The sequence below is a fragment of the Canis lupus genome, chromosome 14 (genome assembly GCF_048164855.1).
Source record: "Canis lupus baileyi chromosome 14, mCanLup2.hap1, whole genome shotgun sequence".
Taxonomy (NCBI): Eukaryota; Metazoa; Chordata; class Mammalia; order Carnivora; family Canidae; genus Canis; species Canis lupus.
In genome coordinates, this window is record NC_132851.1 from 32,565,242 (window position 1) to 32,583,863 (window position 18,622).

The 18,622-nt window shown below is 57.9% G+C and overlaps 1 protein-coding gene across 9 annotated transcripts in view; it reads right to left on the minus strand.

Annotated features, from left to right (window-relative positions):
- Window positions 1–2,322: 2,322 nt before the first annotated feature.
- ZFAT (zinc finger and AT-hook domain containing) overlaps window positions 2,323–18,622 on the minus strand; it is a 193,841-nt gene continuing 177,541 nt past the window's right edge. For all 9 annotated transcript variants that reach the window (XM_072774597.1, XM_072774595.1, XM_072774600.1 and 6 more), the window contains one exon: window positions 2,323–3,260. In XM_072774597.1, coding sequence (XP_072630698.1) covers window positions 3,021–3,260 — 240 coding nt within the window. In that variant the 3' untranslated portion in view covers window positions 2,323–3,020. The remainder of the gene's footprint in view (window positions 3,261–18,622) is intronic.

Sequence of the window (18,622 nt, forward strand, 5' to 3'; positions counted from 1 at the left end):
CTGACCCAGTGGGGAGTCCCTGAGGCCTGGGGCCACGTGTTCCCAGCTCACAGCCCAGTGACCGGCCACTGGAGGCAGCCGACTGGCCTCTGCTGACTCCGCGGGTGAACGAGGCACACCGGGCACCGTGGCAGGCCCAGGAGAGAGGAGAGAGCTGACGCCAGGGTTCAGCTCACGGGCAGGGACATGAGACGGCCCTGTCCAGCTGCCTGTCACGGACTCTCCTCGGAAGCCACCTGAAGTAAACACCTGCTGGGCTCCGATCGCGTGCGTACGGCGTGCTGGGCGCTTTGACACATGCGATCACCGTCAATCCTTGGAACCAACCAGGCCAATGGGGCCACTAATTTACCCCACGTTGTGGAAGATGAAATGATGCTCTTCAAGGTCAACCAACATCTCACGAGTCATCTGACTCAAACCCAAGCCACTTCTCCCTCAAATCTGTCTAGCAGCGCCCCGGACTTCAGGTGGCCCAGCAGGCACCCGGCACACTCACCGTGAACCCCAGCCAGGGCAGGTTTCTCTTCGTGGGGTGGGGGTGGGGTGCTGGTTTACAAATTAGAACAAGACTTTTTAACGATTTTGCGGTCACTGATGGTGCAGAGCGGCGGCCCGTGCTGGACGTGCACCTCAGGAACGATGAGAGGCAACTTCTGAGGCATCAGCGTGCACGACCGGCCCAGCCCTGAAGGTACCCAACTCAGCCAGGCGGGCAGCGCAGAGCCTCTGCTGAGTGTCTGGGCGCCTCCTCCTCAGCACCCTGCGTCCCTGTCAGTTCTGGTCAAAGGCCGCATGTCAGGAAGGGCGGGTTCTCCCTCCAGCCTCACTCGGAGCACATCCAGTCTTTTCCTGCTGTGCGTTCACGTCCCGTCTCTCCCACTAGACGGTGGACCAAGGTCTGGTGCCCCACGCCCGGGAATACAAATCACGCCTGGTATTCACAAAGTACGGGCCGGGTACTCTGCTAACGCCTCTGAGGGCCTGGCAAGCTCAATCCTCTCCGGAGCCTCAGCAGTCAGCGATCATCCTCGACCCCCTTCAGAGGTGACTGCACTAGAACTCAGCCAGGAACGGAGAAACGTCAGGGCCACCCAGGGAGGAGGCGACGATGCAGGCTTGAGCCCCGGTGCTCTGCCTCCAATCTGGATGCTCGACCACCTTGACACAGCCCACCCCGACGCGTGGACACCGTCACCCTTTCTGGTGCCCTTTGCACCCTGAGACTACCCGCAGCCCCCACCTCGCCGTGGTTTACTGAACAGTCAGTATCCATATCTCAGGACTGGTTCTTCTAGGCTCTGGCTGCCGGGTGATGTCCCCGCCTTTCCCCCTTGCGGCCACCCACCAGCCAAATGGGGGTGCCCAAGGCCCAGTGTCTCCCCAACCCCCCGGCCCTTCCACTCTGGGTGCGGCTCTACTGTTGCTCTTTCCTTCTGTTACCCTTCCCCGTCCCTCCACCCCAATCCTGCAAGCACAAAACCAACCCAGCCGTTGAGGCCCTGATCACAGGTGTCCTCCATCACGGAGCTTTCCCCAACTCATCCCAAGTGGGGAGTCGCCCGTCCTTGCTCTGAACTCCTTTCCTTGCCCAGGGCAAGAAGCCACTTTCCTCTGGGTCTTAGAGCAGCAGCTTTAGGCTTCCCCCTTCAACAGGTGCCTTCAGGCCGTGCCGGGGTGGGATGTCTGGGCCCTAACAGGGCCAAGGGCACGGGGGCTGCAGACCCCACCCTCTTCAACCAGAGCAACTACTTCATGTCCGTCCTTCTGTGCTTCATGTCCGTCCTTCTGCTCATATATTTGCTAAGGCTTCAGTTGACAGGTTCTTGGGGGGGTGGAAGGGGGAAGCAGACCTCGACCTCAGTGACCTGGACGGTGGGTGATGATATCAGGCAACCCAGGGCTGGGCAGGGCGCAGTGGGACTTGCCCCGATGCCCCCACCACGCAGTGACACAGCAGAGGCACCTGGGCGGCCCCTCCAACAACACCGTGTCACGAAGGCTTCTGTCAAGGACAGAGCAGGAAGCAGGTGAGCAGCACGACTCAGCTCCAACAAATCAAGCGCCAGGCACCAAGAAGTAAAAGCTGAGACCATTCACCTCAGTAAAAGCTGAGACAAGTAGGAGGGAGGAGGAGGGCCCAACCACCGGCCCCAAAGCAAATCCTAAAATGCTTAGCGGGAGGAGGGGCATCACCGTCTGTGTGTTCAGGGCTTTGGATCGGGGGGGGGGGGGGGGGGTGTCTGGGGGGGGCCCAAACCCTAGATTTTGATTCAGAAAGGGGACGCGTAAACCATCCAAGCTAACGCAGGAACCGGAGGATTCGGGCAGAGAAGGTCTTTATTCTATCCACCACATCTCACAGAATGGGAGGTGAATAGTAAAAAGTGCATTTTTTTTTTTTTAAAAAAAAAGCAAAAGATTTCTAAGACATAAGCTAAGATCCCACCTGTCATGGGAGTGGGAGGGTCATCAGTTGTGGTTACCGCATCCGGTAACAAGTGCCCTTGATCCTGGGTGGGGTTGGGGGGGTGGGAAGTAGAATCTTGTAGATAAAGCCAGGACCACCCCCTCCCCTCTTTCCCCCAAGAGCTGACTCAAAACCATAAGGTCACTTTCTCTGTGCCACTGGCTCCCTCTCAGCAGGCTGCGGAGCGGAAGTTCGGCACCCGGACGGGGTCAAGGAGTTGGGGGTGTGATTCAGGGCAGATGATGATGGGGACTGGGGCCCCGTATGAACCTGGGAGCAAAGGGGCGACGCGGTGTGGGCCGTGTGGAAGGAGGATGCACAAGTCTTCCCGGAATCAGAGGATACAGAGTAAGGGGGGGTATGCGTTTGTGCTGGAGGTGGGGATCCTGTATCTGCTGGTGATGCTAATCGCCTTGCCCACCCAAGTAGGGCCAGGAGCCCCGTGTGGCCGCCTGGGCAGGAATGGCGGAGGAGAGCGCCACGGAGAGCGCCGTTCTGCAGAGGGCCTGGCAGGCCAGCCGCGTGGCGCCCACCTGACGCCGCGTGTCCTCTAGAGCTCCTGGGCCTGTGGCCCCACGGCCTGCTCCTCCATGGGCTGCATGGCCTCCTGCACGTAGACGATGAACTCTGAGGCCTCCCCGCCCTGAGTGTAGACAGTCACCGTCTCGATGCCCTCCACGTCGTCAGAGGACACCACCAGGTGGTGCTGCTCGGCCAGCTCCACAGAGGCCTGCTGGAGGGTCTCCTGGATCATGACCGTGTGGTTGGAGCTGGGCTCCTCGTCCGTTACCTGTGTGAGGGCAAGAGAAAGGTCACACAGGTCCTGCTTCTGGGTCCGGCCATAACAACAGAACCACAACCACCGCTTATGGAGCACCCAGCACGTCCCAGGAGCTTGTCCCTACTGCACGCAACGCTCTATGCTTGCTTGCTCTCACCCCCGCTTACGGATGGACGGAGTGACGCTCAGCGCTGCAAAGCGACAAGGCCCCGGGGCCCCAGCAGAGGCAGATGGCAGAGCCTGAGTCGAAACCCAAAGTCCAAGATCTTCTCTGGGCGCCAGGCTCTCTCCCAGGGGTGTGGGGGTTGCCAAAGGCCTGAGGGCTGGCAGGTGGCATTCGAGTTATTGAAGGTTCGGTGGGCGGCTCCTGGAAACTCAGAGCTGGTCCACTTGGCGGTGAGAAAGGGGCTGGGCTGATCCCGGGCCGTCTCCCCACACACTGTGGGAGCTCACCTCCCTGTACGAAGATCAGTGTCACGCTAGGAGACAGATGTCCCTGCAAGGGCGACCCCCCCGGCTGCCAAGCACCGACACCCAGGCCTCAGCCGTGCGGGAGGCTGCCCACTGGGGGAACGGCCGCCCCGGGCCTGGGCTGGAGGGTGTGCAGGGGCACCTGTCAGGGGAGGGGCCTGAATCCTACAGCCAGCCCTTCTCTGTCGCTCCAAGCAGGCAGATTCCAGACAGAGCCAACTCCAGCTGGCGCAGAAGCCATGCACCCCTGACCCTGAGGGGCTCTGGCCTGTTTTAAGTAACAGCTGTCTTTGATCTTAAGAACAAAACTCATCACAAGAACGTGGGGAAGACGGAAGAGCTGCGAGCCTGGAGCTGCTGCAAAACGTTAAGGGTTAGAATGCAAGCCCCAGAGGAGGGTCCGGGATGGTTTGGGGAGCGAACGAGGGACTCCTCAGACGTGTGCAGGGACATGGGCGAGGAGCCGAGCAGCCTGGTGGGAGGAACGCGGGCTTCGTCCTGCACGGGGCAGGGCCCACCACTGGCACCTGCCTACAACCCTCAGCTCTCCCATCTGTAAAATGGCTCCAATGCCCGCTCCAGAGGGTGGCTGGGAAGACAGAGGGGATTCTAGGTGCTTAGTCACACGGCTGCCCATTTTCAGTGTCTGGTATTCACTCCAACACTCTTAAACGCCGGCCACCTGTGAGGTGCTGCGGCACGTCAGTTCCCGGCTCGGCCAGCCACGCCACCAGACTCCGCCATCCTATCGGGGCCCCACAGGCTAAGCTCCAAGCAGGCAGGGCCCGCAGGGAGGAGGAGAATGAGAGAGGTGAGGAGGAGGAGAGAGGAGGAGGAGGGTGAAGAGGAGGACCAGGAGGAGGAGGACAAGTAGGGAGGAGGAGGACGAGAAAGAGGAGGAGGGAGGAGGACGAGGAGGAAGGAGGAAGATGAGAGGAAGGGGACAAGTAGGAGGGAGGAGGAGGAGGGAGGAGGAAGAGGACAGGGAAGAGGAGGAGGAGGGAGGAGGAGGAGGTGGAGGAAGGAGGAGGATGAGTAGAAGGGAGGAGGAGGACTAGGAGGAGGAGGACAAGTAGGGAGGAGGAAGAGGAGGAGGAGGGAGGAGGAGGGAGAGGAGGGAGGAGGAGAATGAGAGGTGAGGAGGAGGAGGGAGGAGGATGAGTAGGAGGGAGGAGGAGGGAGGAGGATGAGTAGGAGGGAGGAGGAGGAAGACAAAGAGGAGGAGGACTAGGAGGAGGAGGTGGAGGGAGGAGGAGGACAAGTAGGAGGGAGGAGGAGGATGAAGAGGAGGAGGACTAGGAGGAGGAGGACAAGTAGGAGAGAGGAGGAGGAGGACTAAGGAGGGAGGAGGAGAATGAGAGAGGTGAGGAGAGAGGAGGAGGAGGACGAAGAGGAGGACCAGGAAGAGGAGGACAAGTAGGGAGGAGGAGGACGAGGAAGAGGAGGGAGGAGGACGCAGCGTCCCGGCCCCGCGCTCCCCCAGAGCCAGGCTGTGCACATACAGGCACCCGGGATCGGCCGAGTTATGACCCCCCAGGCACCGGGGGCGGCGACAGGCACCGAGGGGGCACAGACGGAAGGCCCCGCGGGGCAGACGCGGGAGCAGAGCTGCGACGTCCCCATCGAGGGGCGGCAGTGCCGGGGGCGGGGGTCAGAGAAGGCCTCCGGAGAATGCGCGGAGGACCCAGGCCTCCCAGGACTGCGCAGAGGCGAGGGTGGCTCAGGCACGCAGCTCCCCCTCCTGCGCTCCGCCCGTCCCCGCGGCTGCCTGCTGGGCATGGGAGGGCCGCCACCGCCTCCTGCCCCTCCTCGTCCTCCTCCTCCTCCCTCCTACTCATCCTTCCTACTCATCTTCCTCCTCCCTCCTACTCATCCTCTTCCTCCCTCCTCCTCACCTCTCATTCTCCTCCTCCCTCCTCTTCATCCTCCTCCCTCCTCCTTCTCTTCCTCCTCCCTACTTGTCCTCCTCCTCCTAATCCTCCTCCTCTTCGTCTTCCTCCTCCCTCCTACTCATCCTCCTCCTCCCTCCTCCTCCTCTTGTCCTCTTCCTCCTCCCTCCTCCCCTCCCTACTTGTCCTCCTCCTCGTCCTCCTCCTCATCTTCCTCCTCCTCCCTCCTACTCATCCTCCTCCTCCCTCCTCCTCACCTCTCATTCTCCTCCTCCCTCCTCTCCATCCTCCTCCCTCCTCTTTCCCTTCCTCCTCCCTACTTGTCCTCCTCCTCCTAGTCCTCCTCCTCTTCGTCTTCTTCCTCCTCCCTCCTACTTTCTCCTCCTTCCTCCACCTCATCCTCCTCCCTCCTCCTCCTCTTCCCTGTCCTCTTCCTCCTCCCTCCTCCTCCTCCCTCCTACTTGTCCCCTTCCTCTCATCCTCCTCCTTCCTCCTTGTCCTCCTCCCTCCACCTCATCCTCTTCCCTCCTCCTCCTCTTCCTTGTCCTCTTCCTCCTCCCTCCTCCCCCTCCCCCCCATCTGTCTCTAACAGCCAGGACTCCAGGCTCCTCCAGGGTGGCCCCATGACTGTACCATTCCCTACAAGCTGTGTCAACAGGTGAATTATATTTAAGTTAGAAAAATAGAAAGGCACCTCTTGGGTGGGCACCACAGAAAAAGCGACAGACTGCAAGGAACTTCTCATTTGGACTGCAGGAATTCTCCAGAAGCCAGAGAGCTATCCTGAGCGGAGACTATTAACACATTTAGCCTGATTTGTTTCTCCAGAGTGAATCAGGACCTTTTTTTTTCCTTCTTCTTTTAGTGTTTGTTTCCATTTCATTTAAGTGGGAAAACATACTGTGAACCAAGACTTTGGAAGTAAATATTGATTTATTTCACACTGAAAGAAGGTGCCTGCCAGAAGGCTGGGCAAAGTGGGGAACACACAACAAACGTGCTTCTCTTGACTGTCAGGAAATTCTACACAAAGGCGAAGGTGTGGGGCCGGCGCGTATGCTGAGGTCCCAGGACCCCCGCGTGCAAAGCCAGCCTGCTGCGCTTCAGGAAAACTGAGGGTGCGGTAAAAATGACCAGATCCCCCGACGCCCGAGCTGAGACGCACACCCTCCCGGGCAGGTGCATGACGGGGGTCGGCGACCGCTGTCTGAGCCGGGGCCTGAGATAAGGAAGCAGTCACAACAGAACTTCCACGGGCTGAAATTCCTGTCCCTCTGAACAGCGCTAACACCGCAGCCTCCTGTTTCCACAACAGCCAACTTCTCAGATGCCAGCCCGGGGGGCGGGGGGTGCCCACAGGGTGACCCGGAGGGCTGCTGCCCACAGACGTGGGGAAGGCGGCAGACAGACACCCAGATAAGGCCACCAGGCTGGAAATAAGGGGCCACCGTGTGCTCACTGTGTCGCATCAGAGCCCAGGGGCTGCTTCGTGGAGGGTGGTCGTGTCTGCACGTGGCGGCCGAGAGCAGACAGGGAGCACAGGGCCGGCACGTGCCCGGAGCCCTGCCAAGGCTGCTGGCCACCTCCCAACCACCACGCCTGCTGGGCAGAGTGTCTTCCCCTTTCCAGAAGGCTCTACACCATCTCCCGCTGCTGAGCCGACCTCTGCTCCACTCACCGAGACGCCCTCTCCCTGCCTCCACAGCCCTCCCCTGGGCTCTGTTCTGAGCCCTCGCAGATTCCAGGTTCCCGGCTGAGCCAGAGGCCCCGAGCTGCAGGCCACAGGGCCATCCGCTCCTGGGGCGCCCCTGGGGGCGTCTGTCCAATGTGCCAAAGCCACAGGAGGGAAGGAGTGCTGGGCAGCAGCGGCAGGCGAGGCTCACGGTCAGGTCCCTGAGAGCCCTGGTCACCAGCTGAGGGTTTTACAAAGGAAAACACGGATGGTTTTCAGAGAAGGGCCTGCGTCACCCAGTCCACAGCCCCCCGCCAATGGAAACTTGCCTAACATGGGAGGTAAAGACTCCCTGCATGTTAGACTTGTCTCGCTGTCCCTTTTAGTATTTATGTTCATTTGTCCACATCACCTTCTGTAAGTATGAAGTCTGTTCAAACATAAGCCTTTTTCTCCCTCCCCCCCAATTTTCAGCTCCAGGGCTTCGTGCAACAGAATCACCATTCCATCCATCCACTGCTCATTATGAGAGCACCGCAGACCTATGGGCTTAATTCGCCAGGAGTGATGGAGACAACGGTAAATGTGCCTTTTGCAGAAGTCCTGTAAAGAGCATCCTTCTTGGCGGGCACAGGCGTAACGGGCTGCGAGCGGCTGCTCAGTCACCATACTGAGCCCCCAGAACATAACTAACAATGGACAGGGTCCCCAAAGCCTGGCTGTCGCCTCCTGGGGAGCGGTGGTTATGTTTTCCTGAGCTTTCATGAGCGAGTGGCCCTGCCAGCCCTGCAGACGCTGCCCTCCAGCTGGTACGTACGGGAAGAGAATGTTGCCGAAAGAGGACTGATGGTGTGGGAGGCGATGGTGATGGGCGTGCTCCACAGAAGGCGCTTGCGAGGCTCTGCAGAGGGACTGTCCCCGTCCCATGGAGCCCAGCGTCCACCCGGCCCCTCGCTGTTACTGAACGTGCTGCCCACGTACGCACAGGTGTCTCATGCTGGGCATTTCTGAATGAAGCCTGCAGTGGGCCAGGGAGTCATCCAGGGTCAAACAGCTGGAAAGTAGCAAGAGCTGGACCTTGGTCTGGGGGACCCCTCGTCCGGGGACCTCCCTCAGCTGGTGTAGTGTGACAGCGGCTAATGAATGGGATTACACGTCACACATTAATCGGGTTGAAGTATTACTTTACACACCCCAAGTCCTTGACAGCTGCCTGCAGAGCTCTCAACCACTTCCCTCCACTCAAGGTGAGCTCTCTGGTAGCTTAAACTATTAGCTCAGGCGTACAATTGTTCCCCACAGTAGAAATAATATGGCTTCACAATGTCATTACCCCCTGAGATGGATACTTCGCTTTCCCCAAATGCTGTATCTAACAGATCTTCCAGCCAAATTATTAGCAGCACAGATAGCTTAATAGGAAACCGTAACCCAGGGGACTGCGCAAATTATTCACTAAATCAGGCTCTGAGTTCCGCAGCTCTGCCCACCTCAAGTGTTCTTCTGGAATCTAAACCAGATGGCGGGCAGACCCAGGCACCCTGCTCGGCTCTGTGCCGGCTGAGGAGCGTCCGCCGAGACCCAGGCTCCCCTGTGGCCTCCAGCCCTCGCCGTCCGCTCACAGGCACACGCTAACAGGGACCGGGCAGGCCAGATCCTGCTGTCACCCTACGCCCCTGCCTGCGTCCTCTCCAGGTCCCCTCTCCACTTTTTGTGGAAACCATTCCAAGCAGGTTAACCTTTCTCCTTCCCAACATTCAAGAAACTCCCCAGAAGCATCCGTAGCTGGGGGAGCCCTCCTTAAGGCAAAGGGTTCCCTGTGCCCACAGGACCCATGCAGGGCACCCCCCACACGGCTCTGTATCCTGGTCCGTCTGACACGATCTGCCCAATACACCCACAGCTTCTGCAGACCAAGGACAGGCTCCCCCGTTCCAGCCCAGTGCCACGGGCCTGGTGGGCACACAGCGGGGGCTGGTGGTACCTCTCCAACTATCTGTGGGTAGAACCTGGAAGCCATGACAGAGGACAGCCTAGAGTCCCCACCGCCCCCAGGCCAGGCCACTGCTGGCCCTTGTTTCGGTCTGACAGGTGCCCACCCAGACCACAGCGGGGCTGGCAAGAGGCAAGCTGTCCACAGAGGCTCCCCTTTGGGCTCCCAAAGTCCTGCAGGTCCATCCCCTTATTTTACAGGAGAAAAGCTGGGCTCAGAGAGGAAATAAATGGCCCAGGACCACACTATCAGAACCAGAGCCTGGTCTTCTGACTTTTGGTCTGAAAACCCTGCACCCTGCACTGGGCAGCCTCACACCAGGCCACAAAGTGGACTCGGCTCCTGGAAGAACAGTTGAGATGCCTGGCCTGGTGCCGGGCCCGTGGGTGAACATGACAGGGACTCTCCCGCAAGCACAGAACAACGCTGCGGACATAGCTGAAGGCAGCCACGGCTCTGAGATCAGACTGCTTCTCACTGCTAAGAGTTGTCCAAGCAGCCTGTGATGAGGAGGAGAGGAGGGGGAGAGGCCCATGTGGTAGGTCGGGCGCCGCGTCAAGCATTTTACTTGTGCTGTGGTATCCGGTCTTCACGACACCCTGTGAGGACACAGTCCCCAGCTCCAGGGCCTATGGGGCTCCAGGAGAGGGAGAGACCTGCTTGGGGCTTGGCCCCCAAGCACTCCCCACTCCCACGCTCCTAGACGCCAGGCCAGAGGATACTTCAGTCCAGGCCACACGGCTGGCCCTCCAGGCTCTTGTGCCTTTGATGGGCAGACAGGTGATCACGGATCCTCACCCACAGCACAGGACTCCTCCAGGTAGGACCAGCCCTCCCTTCCCGATTCTCAGACTGGCCTCCTGCATCCAACCCTGGCACCATCTGTTTCCACAGCCCTACTCCCTCTTTAAAAAGAACACACTGGTGGGCTCCTCTGTGCAAGTGTCTGCAAGCCTCAGACACAGATGCTCCCAAGAACGTCCTCGAGGGCAGTGACAGGATGGGAAGCCTCCTGCCCCGACACCTTGTCCTCAGTGATCCTGACCCTGGGCACGAGAAGCAGACCGAGAGGGCTGTCCTGCCAAACAAGAGGACACCCAGGGGAGCGGTGTCCCATGGGGAAGCCAGCCCTGAGACAGCACGTCACCTCCACGTACCACCTCCCACACCCGGACTCAGTCCCCAGCACGGGTTCTCATGTGCTGGACTCTGCACCAACTAACCGCCCCAGGCCATCAAACAGCCCAGAGACATTCAAGGGCATCACAACATGACCAACAAAGACCAATTACTGGAAGAAAGAGCTGTGTTCTTGGCTGAATCCCACAGAGGTGGCGGTGAGCAGAGAGGAGAGGCTGTTGCTAGCTGGGTATTTGACACGCCACGTTCACACACGGCAGGTGGATTACAGTAAACGAGCTTTCAAAACCACGCAGATAACCTCCCGGTGCCTGAGCCGGCCACAGGCTCGTGCCGGAGGGGCTCCGGGCCACAGAAGCTCCTCAGAAGCTCCATCACCGCAACAGACCCCTGTAATTTCAGCGCTGGCGGCACCAGAATTCCCAGGCAACCCTTGGGTTCTGTCAAACTTAGCGCATTTATTTAAACTTGGCTCCAAGCTCATAAATAAATGAGAAACAAAAGATAGATGCTTCTCTTGGCCCTAAAATAAAAAGAAACCAGAAAGACACCTATTGGGATGGCCCTGCTTTATGTGTGTTCGCCTGAGAACCCTTTGGAATGAAAATCGCAGCAAAGCACCTGCATTAGGATGCTGCCCATGGGCCAGCGCCGTCCCACGAGCCTGCTGCCCCTCGGGTGCAGGGAAGACGTTGAGCGCCTTCACGTGGGAGACTCTGGTCTGAGGGTCTCCAGGGCCAGCATCCTCCTTCGCGTTTTCAGGGGTAACAAACCCCTCTGCCACTTCTAGCCACTACGGGAAAGACGGCTTTGCGCCAGGCATCCTTCACACCTCCCAGCCACCTTTAAATACACTGAACCAAGTTCTGGTTTATTAAACCGAGTCTGGGGGAGCAGCCCTCTCTCAGATGTTACTAATGCCCTTAAAAGGGAGGGCGCCTGGGGCTGCAGGCCAGCGGATGAACAGAGAGGCCCTACCCACTCCCCTCTTGCTGGTGCCGTCGAGGCTCTCAGGACTTGCCGAGAGCTGGCCTCATTGCCGGCCCTTGGTGGTGCAGGGGAGGCAGACGGGCCTCAGATGCCAGTGGGAGGGTAGAGCCACCGACCACAGCATCGGCTCACAAAATGCAATAAGTGCCCGTGACGGGCTGGGCTGAGTAAGGCCAGCATGGGAGACGGGAGGAATCTAAAACAACAGCTGAACCCCCAAAAGGAGGCAAACTAGAGGTGTGTAGCGTAGGTATGTGCAATGTGCGGGTGTATCTATACACGTATGTGAGCGTAGGCATATGTTTGTGCGTGTGTCAGGGTGAGGGGTGTGTACATATACACACTTGTGCATGTGTGTGTGCACCTGTCTGTGGGCAGGGGTGTGTGTGTACGTATGTGAGTGTGGACATACAGGTGTCTGTATATACTTGTCCATGTGTATACAGGCAGAAGTGTGTGTGTATATGTATGTGAGTGTGGGCATATGCATGTGTGTGCATGTGTCTACAGGCAGGGGTATGCAGCTGTACACGTAGATGAGTGTGAATATGTGTGTGGGCGTGTGTACATCTGCACATGTACCTGTGTGCATGTGTCTGCGGGCAGGGGTGTGTATCTGCACATGTACATGAGTGTGAATATTTGCATGTGGGTGTGCATACATTTGTGTCCACAAGTACGGAAATGGGTGTGGAACAGCCATATATAGGTCCCCAAGATGTGTCACGCTACTTCTTTCTGTCCTTCCTGATACTTCCTGTTAGAGCAGTCTGCATCCAATGACAGGGCTTCCTTCCTTGTGGATCTGTCACTTCTCACAGTGGCCTTAACAGGTGGGCCCTTCACAGTTTCCCGAGTGTCCACAGAGTCCTCACCTCATTGAATGCTCACGCAGCACATGGCAGGAAGGAAGGCAGCCCTCTCTTTCTGAGAAGTGGCTCCCCGAGTTACTGAGACCCCACAGCTGGTAATAGGTGATTCTGGAATGTGAAGCCAGGTAGGAGCCTCCAAGGCCTACGATCTAACTACCTGTGTGCACTATTCGGGGGCTGCTTGCAACCCTCAGGATGAAGCCAAGCTCCCCAGTGGGAGAGACAAGGACCTTCCTTCCCTGACCCCATGCTCATCTTTGTTCTCGAGCACACAGGGTTTCTCTCTCACTCCTGAACTACACTTGCCTGAAGACCCACCCACTGCCTTTCCCTTGAGAATCAGGTGCCCGTCATCCAGGGAGTCCCCAGGCACCCTGAGCGAGTGCGTCCAGAGCTGACCCCGTTATAGGGAGCCTGGCCACACCTGGCAGACAGGAAACAGTGAATCCCTGTTTCTTGGATGAATCACTGAAAACATGAGTGCAGAGTACAAGTGTCAGAAATGTGCTGCCTTTGGGACGCCTGGGTGGCTCAGCGGTTGAGCATCTGCCTTTGGCTCAGGGCGTGATCCCAGAGTCCCGGGATCCAGCCTGCTTCTCTCTCTGCCTGTCTCTGCCTCTCTCTCTGTGTCTCTCATGAATAAATAATCTTTTTTTAAAAAAAAGAAAGAAACATGCCACCCTTGCTCAAAACCCACCAAATACAGCAGAGCTGACTGCAAAGGTGCCTCAGTCAGACAGTGCCAGTCACAGGGAGGAGCCACAGCCGGGGACACGGGTGAGGCCCCGTAGAAGCCTGTCTCTCCAACTGTGCAAGGTCGCCAAAGGCAGCCACTGTGCACCAGGCTGTATCATGGCTCAAGGGGACGTTTCAGTACCGAGCCAGGGCCGGTGGCCTTGCCTTGCTTGGGTCCTGCTGTGCCCGCAGGCTTGTGGCCCAGTGGAGGCAGGGGATGGGGCACTGGTCCTGGACACACAGGGCAGGGCGGTTTCCTGACAGAGTCGGCCCTGGCCCCGAACACCGTGTGAGTCCCAGACTGCAACACCTTCCCAGGTCCCTTCCACTGGAAGAACTTTCAGACTCTGGCGTGGTAAGAAGAGAGGGCTGCAGGGAAAAACCCAAATACAACCAAACAAAGAGAATGAAACGCAAGACCGCAGCCCATTCTTGCAGGTGGAACGTTCCTCTGTGTATGTTTAAGCTCTGAGGAAGAAGCCTCATTTTTCTCAGTAATTGGGGTTTCACTCACCGCTTAAATTATAACCAACCGAGCAAGAGCTTCCTCTAGCATTCCCAAAAGGGGGGGCTGGAAGACCCACGTCAGGGTAAGCACGTGAGCTCGTGCCCTAGGGTAGGTGTGGTGTTGTGCATGTCAGAAACAAAGGGATGATGGTAAATACGGTCCCAAATTTATAGAGGGAAGAAATGGTATAAATGGATGTGGCTTATAGAAAACTGTCATAAATTTCCAACTCTAGAAATATGCATGGAGCTACAGGACCAAAGGAAGGGTATTATGTGCAAGAAACTTGTGGCCACATCAAAAGATATTCACAGGCAGGAGAAACCGTTCCATGCATCACTGAAGATTTAAAGCCTTTCAAAAAGTACAAAATGCACAGCAAGGGAGGAAGGCCGTGATTCATCCTTCCTGGGGAGACAGCACAATGCCTCCCCTCCGCCCTATTTTTCTCTGGGTTGTAAGTAGACAGTAGATACTCTTTCTTTCCAGAAAATACTGATCCTATAAACAGTCCAAAGCCCAGGCTGTAAAGACTGCTCGCTGCAGGCAGTCTCTGCCATCCCCCCAGGGGGAGGGGGGGCTGGCTCCGGAGGCACTGCGGGGCTGGAGGGTTCACCCAGGGCAGCCGGTTCTGAGGCCCGAGGGCCCGCCTGCAGGGAAGAGAAGGGGCCAACTCCCTTCACAGTGACACAGGCACCTGGAAACGACAGAGAGACGCCCCCACTGACCCCACACCTATTGCAGGATGAGCCTAAGTTTAGTGTGTTGGCCAAATCCACTCCCCCCGCAGATGGGGTGAGAGAGATGCCGGGGCAGCAAAAACGGCTAAGACATCTGATCTTTCTGGAATTCCTCAAAGGTCCAAGTACAGCTTAAGTGTGGTCTCCGCAGTCAACTGAAGCAGAAGGGATCCTTCTCTTGGAAACTGGTAAAATGGGGCGGACGACGTGCTCTCTCAAAGCGCAGGGGAGAAGTACAGGGTGACAATGGGGCTGGGGCTGGCACAGGGCGGGCGGTCACGGGTGGCGCTCCCACGGCCAGCAGGTGCCGTCCCCCCGGGGCGGGGATGTGAGGCCCCGCCGAGTCCCCTCCCAGCGTCCCCTCCCAGCCCGCGCCCGCGCAGCACCCGGCCTCTAGCCCGCTCAGTACGCACCGCACTTGAATTATTCAGGAGCCGCCCTGAAGCTGGACGCAAACAGGACCCGGGCGCACGCACCGTGACGGGGAGGGCGAGGCAGCAGCTTCGGACTGCCTGGGAAGACCTGATATTTAGACAAGTTTCCTGCATATGAGGCTTTACTTTCCTGACCTTTAAGCACACGTGTATCGGCCAGGGGGCCACGCTCCTCCTTATGAGCCTCGCCCCTGCCTGGGAGCCTGCCCCGGATGGCACCTCTCAGGGTCTCCCCTCACCCAAGTCCCTCTGCTGGGCTCCGAGGACGCGCCCCTCGGCGTGTCGCTCGGGAGGAGCCCTCCCCCCTCCCTGGGTTTTCTCACCACCACCCAAGCAACCATCCTTGCAGGCCCTGGACTTCCTCAGTGCTGACCTGACAGGCCGGACAGGGACGTGGTGACGGGACCGAGCCCGGCCGTGCTCTGCCACCGAGGCCCCCGCTCCGTGCTCGGAGGCACCTGGCTTCTCTCCTCAGCGCAGACCCTCCGAACCCCCCGATCCGTGGCCTCTAGCAGTTTCCCTGGCCTCAGCCAACGCCCTGCGGCCTCCACAGGACCGGGCGGACACGGAAAGCCGAGGGCAGCCGCCGCCCTCACCAAGGAAGACTAACTCCCAGGTGTGCTGCGTTTCCGCACAGCGTTCTGAAACCGTTCCAGGCACGCATCAAACTCCCCCAGGTGCGTTCATCAGTAGCAGAAGGGATCCAGGAACAGAAACAGGAACTGCATCCGTCATACTCTGGGCACCGGGGCAGCTTTGAGAGTCACACGCCCCTCCCTGCTGTTTGTACTCGTCTCTTGAGTATGAAAATCTGCAAACTGTGGCTCTCACGTCTGTGCCCCTTCTGTCAGAGCCCCTCCCCCAGCTCCCCTTTACTTTAAGCAAGTGTCCACACGGTATCCTCAGCCCTCACCAGGGCCCTCGCTACTGGAATCACTCAGAATGCCTCAGCGGCAGGGGGTGGGAAGGGGGTCAGGGTGTTCCCAGCCCCAACCACATTAATCTACATGATGCAACTGTCTGGACCGAGGAACAAGCTCTCCTCCAACAACTTGGGACTCCTAACACCCAGCACAGGGCCTAGACAGCTGAGCTAGTACCTGTTTGCTGGGAAGAAACTTCCAGAAGCAGAAACAGCTACAGCTGAATTCCACACACACACAAAAGGGACAAGGAGCTACGTGACTCCTAGGACAGGAGCTGCAATATACTGAAGACTTCATCATGTGCCAGGCACACTGCCAAGTGCTGCACGTGCATAATCACATGTAATCGGTACATCAGCCCCATGACACGGCCGGGGGCAACCCTGCTGAAGTGGGCTTCTCAGGACACAACCTGTGAGCTTGCATCCGGAGAGGCCACGTCTCAGGGGCCTGCAGTCCCCCCGGCTGCTCACTGTAAGTCACGTCAAAGGCATCCTGAGTCCACCCTGCTCAGACGTCCAACATCAGATCCTCCATTCAGGATTCTAAGCACTCAGGAAGTCTCCAAACATGCGGGGCCCCTGGCTAAGGGCTGGAGATGCCACAGTGGAAAGAGAGCAAACCCCACTCTCCCCGAGACCATTAGATGCAGAAGGCAAAGGCATGAGTACACACAGACTAGGACATGGTCTGTGACAAAGGCCCCAAGAACGGTAGGCGTGGGGCATCCTCCACACACCTACCTCCCAGCTTCTCTGCTGCTGGAGGGACAGGAGCGCTCTGGCCCCCTGCCCAGGCTCAGCCCCTGGGTACTAACTCCTCTTCTACTTCCCTAGCTGGAAGAAGGTCCACAGTCTGACCACAGGTTCCGGTGACTGTCCCTGACAAGCCCACAAGGCTGGGCTCCCGCATCGAGCATCTGCTTTTCCACGGAAGCTGCTTCTCTCAGATCTCCCACTTCCCACGATCACTGTGGGCAGAGCAGGATGGCCACACAGCCACCCACTTCCCTCCAGCTACAGATGGCAGGAGTGGGGGTGAGGCTGAGGCCGCTCCGGGGGAAGCAGGAAGGCCACCGACACCTCCAGGCCTTCACTCCGACCGGGGTCCTGCGGTGTGTGGTGCTGCTGGCCTGCCTGATGCGAACTCCCCTTCACTTCTCATCTGCATTCGGGGATGGCGCTCACTTCCTAATGCTGCCCAACAAAGGACCACAACGGGAGTGGCCTAAAACACAAAGACACAAATCCTTCTAATCTCACTGAGGTCTGCCACCAGGTGAGGAAGCTCTCCACTTTCAAGGGCTCAAGGGACTAGATGAGGCCTACCTAGCTATGCTTCCTACCTCAAGGTCAACTGCGCCATCTAAAGACACAGTCAGGGGATATGGCTCATCCTATCCACAGGTCCCAGGGAATGTCTGATGTGGACCTGAGAAGTCAGAGAGGGCTGAGAGCGTGGCCCTGCAGCTGGCCCAGAACAACGGGAAGTGAGCCTGGTGCAGAGCAGAGGCTAGTGATGAGTGCTCTGGGCAGAGGGCACCAAGGTGGGAACAGAGGATCAGCAGCGGAGCCCAGCAGGCAGCTGCACAATAAGCAAGGCGGTGAAGGGAGGCAGGAGGGCCAGACCGCGATAGGGAGGCTGCAGTGAAGTCCTATTCCCAGTCTACTGGAGACTTCCTAAGTTACTGGAGGGTTTTCAGTGAGGGATGCTGGAATCTGGCTTACATTTCAGAGAGCTCGCTCTGTGTGCTACTGGATCTTAGAGCAGCAGGTGTGAAGGGAAGATCTGTAAACCAGGGTGGGGAGGCTGACGGTTCAGAGCAGAGCTTCTCAGACTACCACGCACACGAATCAAGGGGGACCAGGGTAGTGGTAACGTGTGGTCTGGTCTGATTTGGGAGGTCTGGGGGGAGCCGGACCCTTTGTGTTTCTAACAAGCTCCCTGAAGCCGATGCCACTGGTCCAGGGATCACGTCTGGAGCAGCAGCTGCTTCCACGGAGGTGGCAGCCATGGGACACGGGGACATGTGAGCTGTGTTGTGGGTGGAGATCCTGCAGCAAGGCAAGGACCTGCTGACAACCATATGTGGGGGTAACACGGACCCCCTGGTTTCAGGCCGGGCACGGGAGTGTAGAATATGCACTTGCAGGATGGGGAAGAGGACAGAGATGGGGGGAGAGGGCTGTGAGGTCCCAAGTGCTTGTTCAGGGGAACTCCTCCCAGCAGGATGGAAGCCACTGCTCCAATGGGAATGAAAAGTGGAACTGGCTGGTGGCAGCACCGCCCCAGGGACAAGCTCCTTCAGATGGGGCCTCCAGCTCTGGCTCCCTCGTTTCGGGGTTTCTGCAGCCCAGCCTTTGCCGCAAACCTGCGATGGAGTGAGTGATCTCAGCTGGCCAGGGCAAGCAGCAGAGATGGGAGAGGTCCCATAACACCCACCTGGCCCGGCCCAGGCTGTGGACCAGGAAATGGGCACCCAGCTAACAGGGATCGACTCAACAGTATTAAAACTCAAAGTAGGATCCTGCAAATAGCACCAACCAGGTTCCAGCTTCCCAGGGCCCAACAGCAGGAACACCAGGGTTTAGGGAAAGGAAGAGAAAAGAGAAGAGAAGTTCAACAGAGTGACCTCTCTAGGCTAGCTAAAGATGCTCTATAAGAAAAAGAGGACCAGAACGAAATCGGGAAACTTCTATTCACTATTTTTTCAGACAATTTCCCACATGGCCACAGGAGGATCAAGGTACTTATTTTTACTTTAAAATTTCACAAAGAAGTAGAATTTTCTATCACTACCAGAGGATAAAGGAGCTCAGCAAGTAATAAGAGAGATGGGAACAAGGATGCAATTTTTCCTATCATCCACCGGAAATCAGGGCAAAGACCAACGTGTCTGAAAGAAGTTTTATTTAAAACAAGGAAAGAGAAAAGATTCAAATAGCTACGGGAGCAGTAAGGAAGGCTTACAAAGGACAGGAGCTGGCATTAAGTGACAAAG